Source organism: Pongo abelii, chromosome 16 (assembly GCF_028885655.2).
Source record: "Pongo abelii isolate AG06213 chromosome 16, NHGRI_mPonAbe1-v2.0_pri, whole genome shotgun sequence".
Taxonomy (NCBI): domain Eukaryota; kingdom Metazoa; phylum Chordata; class Mammalia; order Primates; family Hominidae; genus Pongo; species Pongo abelii.
In genome coordinates this window covers 44,409,092-44,422,565 of record NC_072001.2, presented here as the reverse complement: position 1 = coordinate 44,422,565, position 13,474 = coordinate 44,409,092, and the positions used below count along the sequence as shown (strand labels likewise).

General features: G+C 55.5%; 1 protein-coding gene across 1 annotated transcript; it reads left to right on the top strand.

Annotated features, from left to right (window-relative positions):
- The first annotated feature begins 2,352 nt into the window (after positions 1–2,352).
- On the top strand, positions 2,353–13,451 carry LTK (leukocyte receptor tyrosine kinase). The gene is made up of 19 exons (XM_054532607.1): positions 2,353–4,162; positions 4,261–4,432; positions 4,874–5,024; positions 5,177–5,323; positions 5,547–5,703; positions 5,779–5,961; positions 7,992–8,090; positions 8,876–9,028; positions 9,440–9,535; positions 9,807–10,002; positions 11,094–11,184; positions 11,321–11,385; positions 11,566–11,695; positions 11,790–11,887; positions 12,031–12,123; positions 12,222–12,323; positions 12,467–12,601; positions 12,675–12,765; positions 12,865–13,451. The coding sequence occupies exons 1-19, from the start codon at positions 3,988–3,990 to the stop codon at positions 13,111–13,113; spliced, it is 2,583 nt and encodes an 860-aa protein (XP_054388582.1). The 5' UTR covers positions 2,353–3,987; the 3' UTR covers positions 13,114–13,451.
- Positions 13,452–13,474: the final 23 nt, after the last annotated feature.

Below are 13,474 nucleotides of genomic sequence, written 5' to 3'. Positions count from 1 at the left end.
TCAGGGTTACTATCTGGGGGTGGGTTATCCCAGGTGAGGAGCAGGACTGCTGTGAGAGAGATGGGGAAGAATCATAAGTGGGAGGTAAAAACTTTGTCCACATCTGGAGACAAGAAGAATGTGGGGCCTGCCAGGCACAGTGGTACACACCTGTAGTCCCAACTACTTGGGAGGCTGAGGCAGGATGATCACTTGATTCCAGGAATTCAATTCCAGCCTAGCCAACATAGTGAGACCCCATGTCTGTCTGTCTCTGTCTGTTGGTCGGTCTGTCTATCTATCTATCTATCTATCTATCTATCAATCTATCAATTTCTGAGACAGGGTCTTGCTCTGTTGCCCAGGCTGGAGTGCAGTGGCATGATCATAGCTCACTGCAGCCTGAACCTCCTGGGCTCAAGCCATTTTCCCACCTCAGCCTCCTGAGTGGCTGGGACCACAGGCAAGTGCCACCATGCCTGACTAATTTTTTGTATTTATTTGTAGAGATGGGCTTTCACCATGTTGCCCAGGTTGGTCTTGAATTCCTGAGCTCAAGCAATCCACCCACCTCGGACTCCCAAAGTGCTAAGATTACAGGCATGAGCCACTACACCTGGCCTATTTTGGTAGTTTCTACATTGTTCTTTGGTCTGAATTCTAAAATTTAGGCTTTCCTAGACTGTCTTTTGCTGTGTAGATTACTTATTGTGTTTGCAAGTAATCAGAGTGAGAGCAGTGTGCCAAGGCCTAGCCCTGTCAGTAGGTAGAGAGAACCCAGTCTTCATAAATGGAGCTGCTGAACACAGAATTATCCAACAGGTTTTTTTGGGGTTTTTTTTTTTTTGACTTGGAGTCTTGCTCTATTGCCCAGGCTGGAGTGCAGTGGGGCAATCTCAGCTCACCACAACCTCCCCCTCCCTAGTTCAAGCCATTCTCCTGCCTCAGCCTCCCAAGTAGCTGGGATTATAGGTGCGTGCCACCACGCCCGGCTAATTTTTGTATTTTTAGTAGAGATGGGGTTTTGCCATGTTGGCCAGGCTGGTCTTGAACTCGAACTCCTGACCTCATGATCCACCCGCCTCAGCCTTCAAAAGTGCTGGTATTACAGGCATGAGCCACTGGGCCCAGCCTTTTTTTCTTTTTTTTTTTGAGACAGAGTCTTACTCTGTAGCCCAAGCCAGAGTGTAGTGGCATGATCTTGGCTCACTGCAACCTCCGTTTCTGAGGCTCAAGCGATTCTCATGCCTCAGCCTCCCGAGTAGCAGGGACTACAGGCATGCACCACCACACCTGGCTAATTTTTTGTATTTTTATTAGAGGCGGGGTTTTGCCATGTTGCCCAGGGTGGTCTCAGACTCCTAAGCTCAGGCAATGCGCCCACCTCAGCCTCCTAAAGTGCTGGGATTACAAGCGTGAGCCACGGCGTGTGGCCCCAATAGGTTTTATTAAGCAACTACTGTATCAGCAAATACCAATGATTCTCAAACTTTGTGACAAAAATTACCTGGAGGGTATTTTAAAACAGATCACTGGGTCCTACCATCAGAAGCTGCTGATTCAGTACATCTGGGGTGAAACCCAAGAATTTGCATTTCTAACAAGTTCCCAGGTGATACTGATGCTGATATTCAGAACTGGCCACACAACCACAATTTGAAGAGCAGTGGCTTAAAGAGACCTTGCAAGGTAAATTCTGTGATCTCATAGTGTGATATCTAGTGTTAAGTACGGCATAGAGACCAGGGTTTTTTTTGTTTTTTGTTTTTTGTTTTGAGATGGAGTCTCACTCTGTCACCCAGGCTGGAGTGCAGTGGTGCAATCTCGGCTCACTGCAACCTCTGCCTTCCGGGTTCAAGCAATTCTCTGCCTCAGCCTCCCAAGTAGCTGGGATTACAGGCACCCGCCACCACGCACGGCTAATTTTTGTATTTTTAGTAGAGACGGGGTTTCGCCATCTTAGCCAGGCTGGTCTTGAACTCCTGACCTTGTGATCCACCCCCACCCCCCTCCTTGGCCTCCCAAAGTGCTGGGATTACAGGTGTGAGCCACCACGCCTGGCTGAGACCAGACTTTGTACAAAATCACTGTTGTGTCTACACCTTGAATTACACTCAGACTTTACCAAGTAGCTAACTACTATAACTTCTCTTTTGAAGTGTTTTATATTAAACATAGGTCTCAGACTTTCAAGTTAGGAATTTTTTTTTTTTTTTTTTTTTTTGAGATGGAGCTTTGCTCTTGTTGCCCAGGCTGGAGTGCAATGGTGCAATCTCATCTCTTTAACCTCTGCCTCCCGGGTTCAAGCGATTCTCCTGCCTCAGCCTCCAGAGTAGCTGGGATTACAGGCGTGCGCTACCATGTGTGTCTGATTTTGTATTTTTAGTAGAGACAGGATTTTGCCACGTTGGTCTAGCTAGTCTCGAACTCCTGACCTCAGGTGATCTGCCCGCCTCAGCCTCCCAAAGTGCTAGGATTACAGGCATGAGCCACTGCACACGGCAAATGATCATTTAAGCAAATGATCGAAGACTCAAGACACAAAACTACCTGAAGGGAGTGGCTCCCACATTTGTAGGGTACCTTACAGAGCAATTTCCCTTCATATGATTTTGCAGGTGATGGGGAAACTCTCAGAGCAGTTGTGGCCTGTGCTACATCACCCATTGACCAGAGGTGCCAGTACTAGTGCTCAAGATCAATCGATCGATCGGTCTACCCACCTATCATCTATTGACCTTCAGTGCTACTAAAAACACTCGGATCTTCTAACATCTGGTCCACTCTTTCACCCCATCACAGTGAGAAGCTGTGCACAGGGGTGACACAGGCAACGGAATTATATGAGGCAAACACAAAGATCCAGGTTTCTGGGAGTAGCAGTGAGGTTCAGCCTTGCAGTCACAAAGGCACCACTAAAAGACATAAGTAATGGCAGGTAATGAGGCCTTACTTGGAGCAGTTTAGAGAGTACTTTCCACGTGTGGTGACGCATGCCACACACCACCACCACCACTGCCACAAATGAAGTGCACACTCCACTGCTCCTGTCCTCAGGAACCTGGAAGCCCCCACCTGGTGTCCGAGGTGTGGCTCCCGCTTTAAGCATGGGGCAACTCCTCTCCGGCCTCAAACCTACCCGAGCTCCCAGCAGGCTGCGGCACATCTGATAGCTGGAAACTAGAGCCCCTGGGTGGGGACTCCTTAAGGCTCCTCCCGGAAGCGTAGGGACCTCGCTGCCCACACGCCCCTCCCTTTCCTCCTCTGGCGTCCTGGGGTCTGAGGTGGGCGTGGCCAGGCCGGCTTTAGGTCCGGGGAGTGTCTCGCCAGCGGCAGCACACCCCTGTAAGTGGCGGCCAGGGCTGCGGTGGCAAAGTGAGCTGTCAACGTTAGGTTGACAGGGGTGTGGCCGCGACCGCAAGGGCTGTTGTTGCCGGGTGGACCCAACAGGGATGGGCTGCTGGGGACAGCTGCTGGTGTTGTTCGGAGCCGCGGGTAAGTGCTATCTGGCGGTCAGGGGACCGTCCAGCCAGAGGCACTTTCCTAGGCTTGGGGGTGGCCGGTCAACAGGCCAGGTGTCAGTGGTTCCTCCAGAGGCCTCGAACTCTCAGCCAAATTTCTCCGGTCCTTGCTTCTAGAGTGCGGGCGGAAAAGCGCCAAGTGCGTGCGAATCCCAGAGTCTGGATCACGCAGCTTGGGAAAGAGGAACATTCTTTGGGGTCTCAGCACCGCCTTGGGGCGGGGCCACCAGTCTAAGTCGAGGAAAGCATTTGGGAGGCTGCAGGACCAAATTCAGTGCAGCCCTTAAGTTATTCATTAGGAAGGGCGCTCGAGGAGAGAAACTGGCAGAGCTATCAGCGCGCACCCGCGGGGCTTCAGCGACCGGAGTCGGGTAGTGGCTTCCAGGCTGAGAGCGCGGCTGGGCGGGGTGAGGGGTGTGGCCGCGACCACAAGGGCAGCTGTTGCGGGGTCCTCTCTTTCTTTCATATCTTATTTCCACCTGCCTTAATGTCCTGCGCCTTCTCCCAACACCTTTCAGGCGCCATTCTCTGCTCTAGCCCGGGGTCCCAGGAGCCTTTTCTGCCGTCCTCGCCCCTGCCGCTGGCAAGTCCCAGTCCCCGGGACCCGAAAGTCAGCGCCCTGCCTAGCATCTTCCAGCCAGCCTCCCCGCTGAATTCTCCAGGTGAGCTTTAGGCGCCTCCTTCCTCTTCCGCTCACCATACCAGACCCCTCTGGCCCAGCCAGGGGCTCGACGACCCTTGCCTCGCTCCTTGCTCTCAGGCACCGAGGGGTCTTGGCTGTTTTCTACCTGCGGGGCCAGCGGCCGGCATGGGCCCACACAGACACAATGTGACGGGGCGTACGCGGGGACCAGCGTGGTGGTGACCGTGGGGGCCGCCGGGCAGCTGAAGGGCGTGCAGCTGTGGCGCGTGCCGGGCCCTGGCCAGTATCTGTAAGTGCAGGGCGGAGGTAGGGTGGGCAGTGACCTGCTAGTTGGAGGTTTCACCGTCAGGGGAACGAAGTCCACGTGCGCACCGACTTGCGTCTTGGACTATTCCGCGGGGAGGTCCACCTTGAGTGCCCTTCAAGGTGGGAATAGTCGCCACCGAGTTAGCCCTTACCCGGAACCTCTTACACCGAGCGGAAGGCCCCCAACCAGGGCGGCGCCAAGGGGTGCTTGAGCCTCCCCACATTTCCCCGAACCCTCCTGAAATAAGTGTAATATCTGATTTTTCGGTGTGCAAACCTACCCTTCCCATCCGGTCAGAGTCGATTGCAGCCTCCAAGTCCCTCAGATAAAAAATAATTCTGGAGCCTCCTCTGTCGCCAACTTCTGCCCGGAGCGGCCGGCCTGAACACCGAGGGCCGGGGACTCACTGCCCGTTCCCCGCAGGATCTCAGCCTACGGAGCCGCGGGCGGCAAAGGCGCCAAGAACCACCTGTCGCGGGCGCATGGCGTCTTCGTCTCAGCAATCTTCTCCCTCGGTCTCGGGGAGTCGCTGTACATCCTGGTGGGGCAGCAGGGAGAGGACGCCTGTCCCGGAGTGAGCGCAGCCAGTGGGGATGGGGCGGCGCCGGCGCCGCGGGGCGAGGGCTGCCTGGGGGCCGAGGGAGCGTGCTTTCCTCGGTGCCGGATCACCAGCACAGCGAGGGGAGGCTCCCGGGCCCCGCCGATTCCCTCCCCCGCTGCCCGCAGGGTAGTCCGGAGAGCCAGCTCGTCTGCCTCGGGGAGTCTCGAGCCGTTGAACAGCACGCGGCGATGGATGGGAGCGAAGGGGTCCCGGAGTCGCGGCGCTGGGCGGGAGGTGGCGGGGGTGGCGGGGGCGCCACCTACGTTTTCCGGGTACGTGCGCCCTTCGGCGCTCAGCGTTGGGGTCCCAATCCTCTCCCCAGGGGCGCTCACGCACCCGCTCTCCGTCCGTCCCTTGGGGTCCCCCTATCCCTGCTTTGGGCTGGGCTGGGGGCCCCTGCCCTTATCCGGGCCCCCTGGGCGGGAGCCCTCTCCCAGTGGCAGTGCCCCTTGACGGCTGGAGGGCGCGTCCTGGAACACGCCGCTGGCCCCACAGGTGCGCGCTGGCGAGCTGGAACCGTTGCTGGTGGCGGCCGGAGGCGGCGGTCGGGCCTACCTGAGGCCGCGGGACCGAGGCCGGACTCAGGCCGCCCCCGAGAAACTGGAGAACCGCTCGGAGGCGCCCGGGAGCGGCGGGAGAGGCGGGGCGGCAGGTGAGGGCGCGGGCCGCAGGGAGAGGCGGGCGTGCTCCCCGTGTGGCTGCCAACCTTCCTGCTGTCGCTCTGCAGGTGGTGGGGGCGGCTGGACGTCGCGGGCTCCCTCTCCGCAGGCCGGCCGCTCACTGCAGGAGGGGGCGGAGGGCGGCCAGGGATGCTCCGAGGCTTGGGCGACCCTTGGCTGGGCCGCAGCCGGCGGCTTCGGGGGCGGCGGCGGGGCCTGCACTGCGGGCGGAGGCGGCGGCGGCTACAGGGGTAGGTGCACCGTTGGAGAGGGCAGCTGAGCAGGCCCGAGAGTGAGGTGATGTTAGAACTTAAGTATAGGCCGGAGCCCTCGGGAGGATAGGTGTGGGAGAGGCATTAAGCCCTGCTCAGCAGCTCCAAACAAAGCAGGAGCTCGTAGAAAAGGAGGTCAAATACATTGCAAATCAGCATGCAGACAGGACTCCCTAGATTTCCATTTAATCCAGGATCTTTCCCATCACAGCAGGTCCCTGCCTTGTTCTGCAGCAGTCTTCAGAACTTAGAGCTGGCCGAGTGAGCAAGCTGAGCAAGGGGGCAGAAAGGCAGGATTGGGTTAAGTCAGTGGTTCTCAAAGTGTGGTCCAGGAACAGGTAATATCCACACAACCTAAGTTGTTCGAAATGCAAATTATCGGCTGGGCCTGGTGGCTCACGCCTGTAATTCTGGCACTCTGGAAGGCCAAGGCAGGTGGATCACCTGAGGTCACCAGTTCGAGACCAGTCTGGCCAACCTGGTGAAACCCTGTCTCTACTAAAAATACAAAAATTAGTCGGGCGTGGTGGCGGGAGCCTGTAATCTCAGCTACTCTGGAGGCTGAGGCAGGAGAATTGCTTGAACCTGGGAGGCGGAGGTTGCAGTGAGCTGAGATCACTCCATTGCACTCCAGCCTGGGCAACAAGAGGGAAATTCTGTCTCAAAGATTAAAAAAAAAAATGCAAATTATCCTGGGAGTTGGGGGAAGGTTGGGGAGATGCTGGTCAAAACAATGCAAAATGGCAGTTAGATAGGAGGAATACCTTCCAGAATCTCCTGTACTACATGGTGACTGTAGTTAATGACAATGTATTCTTGAAAATTGCTAAGAGAGGCAGGGCGCAGTGGCTCACGCCTGTAATCCCAGCACTTTGGGAGGCGGAGGCGGGTGGATCTTGAGGTCAGGAATTTGAGGCCAGCCTGGCCAATATGGTGAAACCCCCGTCTGTACTAAAAATACAAAAATTAGCCGGGCGTGGTGGCGTATCCCTGTAGTCCCAGCTACTTGGGAAGCTGAAACAGGAAAATCGCTTGAACCCGGGAGGTGGAGGTTGCAGTGAGCCAAGATCGTGCCACTGCACTCCAGCCGGGGTGACAGAGCAAGACTCTGTCTCAAAAAAGAAAAGAAAAGAAAAGAAAATTGGTAAGAGAGTAGATTATAGGTGTTCTTACCACAGAAAATAAGTATGTGAGGTGGTGCATATATTGGTTTGAATTAGCCATTGCACAATGTGTACATATTTCAAAACATCATGCTGTATACAATAAATATATGAATTTTTTTTTTAGATGGAGTCTGGCTCTGTTGCCCAGGCTGGAGTGCAGTAGTACAAATCTCAGCTCACTGCAACCTCTGCCTCCCGGGTTCAAGCAATTCTCCTGCCTCAGCCTCCTGAGTAGCTGGGATTACAGGCATGCACCACCATGCCCGGCTAATTTTTGTATTTTTAGTAGAGATGGGGTTTCACCATGTTGGTCAGGCTAGTCTCGGACTCCTGACCTCGTGATCCGCCCATGTCGGCCTCCCAAAGTGCTGGGATTACAGGCATGAGCCAACGCACCTGGCCCTGAATTTTTATTTTTAATTAAAAATTAATTAAAGGGCAAATTCTCAGCCCTTCTCTAACATACTGAATCAGAAACTCTAGGGGAGAGTCCCAGTCATCTGTGTTTTGATCAAATAACTAGTGTAAATGCCTTTGTGCCTGTCTGGGCTGTACTGCTCATACATACACATACGATCTACATTCTCACAGAAAGGAACTGTGAGGACATGGGACAGGAGGGGCTCAGGCAGGCAGGAGACATCCCAGCCAGCCTCAGCAAGGCCTTCAGGCTCCAGCTGATTACCCGCTCCTCACCTCCTTCACTCCCACTTGTGAACAGACAGCACTTGCATCATGATGCTGGAGAAGAGAAGGCCACACTGGGATTTCCACTGGGAGATTCCAGCTTCTCCCCCATCCTCCATTTTTGTAGTCAAACCCTCCATCACTCTCCACTTCCAGGGGGCGATGCTTCAGAGACTGACAACCTCTGGGCTGATGGGGAAGATGGAGTATCCTTCATACACCCCAGCAGCGAGCTCTACCTGCAGCCTCTGGCAGGTATTGGCCCCAACCCCACCTCTCAGCCTGGCCTGGACTTCTTCCCCAATCCCTGAGCCCACTCCTGCACTGCACTGAAGAGCCACCTGTACTGCGAATAACCTTGCATAGCACAGGATTCTTGCATAGCACAGGGTCATTTGAAAAGTGGGCTGTCATGCCATTGCACTCCAGCCTGGACAACAAGAGAAAAACTCTGTCTTAAAAAAAAAGAAAAGTGGGCTGTCAGTTGTGCTGGATGCCAATGCAGGGCATGCTGCGTGCTTTTCAAGTACCCCCTTGCTATGAATTCGCTTCAAATACCTGGGAGTGTGCAGGCTTGACAGAAGTCCCCCAGCTTCTCTCACCACCCTTGTAAGCTTGGTGCTGCTCTTTGCTCTAAAGTCCTGGGCTAGAATTAACCATGTGGCTGGAAAAGGCATGTATTTATTTATTTATTTTTATTTTTGAGACAGAGTCTCGCTCTGTCACCCAGGCTGGAGTGCAGTGGTGCGATCTTGGGTCACTGCAACCTCCGCCTCCCAGGTTCAAGTGATTCTGCAGCCTCAGTCACTGGAGTAGCTAGGATTGCAGGTGTGTGCTACCACACCTGGCTAATTTTTGTATTTTTAGTAGAGGCAGGGTTGGCCAGGCTGGTCTTGAACTTCTGACCTCTGGTGATCCGCTCACCTCGGCCTCCCAAACTGCAGTGATTATAGGCGTGTGCCACCGCACCCAGCCAAAGGCATGTATTTAATATATCCCAGCCCCACCACACCATATCATATCAGTTCTTTTACTCACAGTCACCGAGAACCACGGAGAGGTAGAGATCCGAAGGCACCTCAACTGCAGTCACTGCCCTTTGAGAGACTGCCAATGGCAGGCAGAGCTCCAGTTGGCTGAATGCCTGTGCCCAGAAGGCATGGAGCTAGCTGTGGATAACGTCACCTGCATGGGTATGTCCTACCTTTGCCCAAGGTCTGGACTCCTAGGGTCACAGACTGGAAGGTGTAGTAGGCCACTGGGAAAGATGGTATAGAGATTTGCTGTGTGCCAGGCCCTGTGGTGGGTGCTGGGCAGGGGATTGGAGATTCATCGGTGCACGGTGCCTTTCAGAGGCATGTCGTCCAGTGTGGGAGGATGTTTAGATATAGCTATGTAAATGTATATCTCAAGTGACGATTGTTGTGGGAGGTATAAAGTGCTTTAGGGGTGTTCAAGAGGGAGAGGTTGCTTTTGCCCAGGATAATGGGGGAAGGCATCATGGAAAAATTAACACTTGAGCTGAGTCTTGAAGCGTGGGTAAAACTTGAGGGTAAAGGAACAGAGAAGACCTTCCCACTGGAGGTGTCTCTCTTTCTCCCTAGACCTGCACAAGCCCCCAGGCCCTCTGGTTCTGATGGTGGCTGTGGTGGCAACCTCAACACTGAGCCTCCTTATGGTGTGTGGGGTCCTGATTCTGGGTACGAAGCGTCTAGCAGACACAGTTGATTCAAGGCTGCTCCTCTCCAGTGAGCTGGGATGGGTTTCTGCAGGGTCCCGGGGCTGACTTCAAGACCACTCACTGCAGCAGAGCCGTGGTAGACTCCTTTGGGATTCTAAGATAGGAAGGAGCTGGGGAGGCCTGGGGAAAACGTTTACCGTAATGAGCATCTGGAGGGGTGTCCTGGGCAGGTGGGGGAGGGAGACCTGATGGGCAGGTGGAGGGTGTGCTGTTATTCTTCCCACCCCCAGTGAAGCAGAAGAAGTGGCAGGGCCTGCGGGAGATGAGGCTGCCGAGCCCTGAGCTTGAGCTGAGCAAGCTTCGAACCTCTGCCATCAGGACAGCCCCCAATCCCTATTATTGCCAGGTGGGGCTTGGCCCGGCCCAGTCCTGGCCTTTGCCCCCAGGTGTCACTGAGGTTTCCCCAGCCAATGTTACTCTGCTCAGGTGAGTCTTCTGCCTCCTTCAGAACCTACGCACTCTGAATCCCCACCTCTGATTCTCTCCCTGCTGTAGTGAATTATAAATCCCAGAAAAAATCTGGCCCACATCCCTTGTGTAAGGGAGAGGGAGGCCCTGAGAAGCTCCAGAAGGGGAAGTAACTTGCTCAATGTCACCTCTCCGTCCCAGTTCTTAGAATATGCTCTCTCAGCTGGGCGTGGTGGCTCACGCCTGTAATCCCAGAACTTTAGGAGGTCAAGGCAGGCAGGTTACCTGAGGTCGGGAGTTCGAGACCAGCCTTACCAACATGGAGAAACCCCATCTCTACTAAAAATACAAAATTAGCTGGGCATGGTGGCGCATGCCTGTAATCCCAGCTACGTAGGAGGCTGAGGCAGGAGAATCACTTGAACCCGGGAGGCGGAGGTTGTGGTGAGCCCAGATCGCGCCATTACACTCCAGCCAGGGCGACAGAGTGAGACTCTGTCTCAATAAAAAAAAGAATATGATCTCACACCTGTAATCTCAGCACTTTGGGAGGCCGAGGCAGGTGGATCACCTGAGGTCAGGAGTTCGAGACCAGCCTGGCCAACATGGTGAAACCCTGTCTCTATTAAAAACACAAAAAATAGCTGGGCGTTGTGGCGCTCGCCTGTAGTCCCAGCTACTCAGGAGACTGAGGCAGGAGACTCACTTGAACCCGGGAGGCAGAGGTTGCAGTGAGCCAAGATTGCGCCATTGCACTCCAGCCTGGGTGACAGAGCGAGACTTCGTCTTAAAAAAAAAAAAAAAATCATGACTCTTGGAGCCCAGGGATTGCCTCCCTCCCAAGGGCGTCTGCAGGGACCAGGGAAGGCCTCATCACGCACTCCCACCCTGACTCTGGCCCGCGCCTGCTCTCTATTTTGCCCTGGCTCTATGCCAGTGAGCATCACCCTTGCAGGGCTTCTACCTGGGGACATGCCATGGTATGGAGAGAGCCTATATAGGGTCAGCTGGGCATATGGCAGGGGCAGGGGAGGTAAAGGGGGTACTAGACTCTCTAGGACTCTTCTCCAGGCCGCCTGCCCACTCCCTTCCAACGTGTCTTCCTGCAGAGCCCTGGGCCATGGTGCCTTTGGGGAGGTGTATGAGGGACTGGTAATTGGACTTCCTGGGGACTCCAGTCCCCTGCAGGTGGCTATCAAGGTGAGAGGAGTGGGACTTCTGGCTGGGGGTAGGAGAGCGGAACACCCTGAAGGGAAGGACAATGACTAGAGCTAGGGTTAACCCCCCTCCTGAAGAGTCCAGGGCAGCTCAGAAACTGTGCCCTTTTCCTCCCCAGACCCTGCCAGAACTCTGCTCGCCTCAGGATGAGCTGGATTTCCTCATGGAGGCCCTCATCATCAGGTGCACCTGGGACCAGGGGCAGGGGGAAGGCGGGAGGGGAAGGCCCGGGAACAGCTTCTCTTCACCCTGAGACTGAGGTAGCAAGTCAGGGGACACAGAGGGCCTCTCCAGCTTTGTGGAGCCTAAAACATGGTTTCCGTCTCCCTCCTGGTAATGGGGTATGTCCACCACCCCACTCAGCAAGTTTAGCCATCAGAACATTGTGCGGTGTGTGGGGCTCAGCCTCAGGGCCACCCCTCGCCTCATTCTGCTGGAACTGATGTCTGGAGGGGACATGAAGAGTTTCCTGAGGCACAGCCGGCCACACCTGGTGAGACCCTTGTCTCAGCCCCCCAGGCCCCTCTAAAGACCCTGTCCATGTGTCTGAGACCTACATGGACTGATACCCTCTCTGCCTGACCCAGGGCCAGCCATCACCTCTGGTCATGCGGGATCTGCTGCAACTGGCCCAGGACATAGCCCAGGGCTGCCACTACCTGGAGGAAAATCACTTCATCCACAGGTTAGGAGCAGTCCTGGCTCAGGGGACCCCCATCCCAACTCCCTTCCCAAGGAACAGCCCTTCCACACAGCTTTTAAGGAAATAGATCAGGAACAGCAAGAACTTCTGGATTCTGGCAGTGATTTTTTTTGCCTACTCTGTAGGGATATTGCCGCCCGGAACTGCCTGCTGAGCTGCACTGGACCAAGCCGAGTGGCCAAGATTGGGGACTTTGGGATGGCACGAGATATCTACCGGTGCGGGACTTGAGGAGGTGGGAAGGCTCTTGCTCCAAGGGGGTTTTGCCCGAACCTTGGTGGTAAACAACACATCATTCACCTCCTCCCTCCTGTAGGGCCAGTTATTACCGCAGGGGGGACCGGGCCTTGCTCCCAGTCAAGTGGATGCCCCCAGAGGCCTTCCTGGAGGGCATCTTCACATCCAAGACAGATTCCTGGTGATAACACCCTTCCCCTCCCCTTCCCCTCCCCTTCCCCTCTGTTCCCCTTCCCCGAGGCTAATCCTGTCCTTTCCAGCCACCTCATGTGAGGGGAGGCTGCACCTGACGGGCCTCACTTGGTTCCCCCACTTGTGATGCAGGTCTTTTGGGGTGCTGCTCTGGGAGATCTTCTCACTGGGCTACATGCCCTATCCTGGGCGCACCAACCAGGAGGTGCTGGACTTCGTCGTTGGAGGGGGTCGGATGGACCCTCCTAGGGGCTGCCCAGGGCCTGTGTGAGTTGAGTGCTGCCCGGGAAGGGAGGTCCTTCACAACCTTGGATGGGCATGAACTCCTGCCTCTCCCCAGGTACCGCATCATGACCCAGTGTTGGCAGCACGAGCCTGAGCTCCGCCCTAGCTTTGCCAGCATCTTGGAGCGTCTGCAGTACTGCACTCAGGTGTGCCCCCGACCTAATCTGACATCCTGGTCTTGTGGGTCAGGAGGGGGGGGCCAGAAAACTCTATGCTCCCCCTGCTCCCTGACTCTTCCATTACAGGACCCGGATGTGCTGAATTCACTCCTGCCAATGGAGCTGGGGCCCACCCCAGAGGAGGAAGGGCCTTCTGGGCTGCGGAACAGATCTTTGGAGTGCCTAAGACCCCCACAGCCTCAGGAACTGAGTCCAGAGAAGTTGAAAAGCTGGGGAGGTAGCCCTCTTGGCCCCTGGCTGTCCTCTGGCCTCAAGCCCCTCAAATCCAGGGGCCTCCAACCTCAGAACCTTTGGAATCCCACTTATCGCTCCTGAACCCCAGGGGGCCCTGAGGGTAAGGACTGAGGCACTGAGGGTCCCTCCCTATACTCCTCAGGCTCCTGGACAGTGGCCTCTGTTCCCTGCAGTCTGTGCTGTGTGTCTGGGCCTGTCTCAGGGCTGGCCTGGCAGCGCTGCACTTGCCATGCTGGACACCAGCCCAGGCCTCCCAGGGAAGGGCCCAGCCACTTCCAGCTTTTGATCTTTGGGGCCAGAGGCCACCTTACATACACCCCAGGTATCCATGGGGAGCACTGGATTGCTCTCCCGTTATGAGCGTCCTTCATCTGGGCAGAGCCCACCCTGCAGATGCTTCTAATAAAAAGCTCTTCTCATCCTCCAGCGATCTGTGGATGCC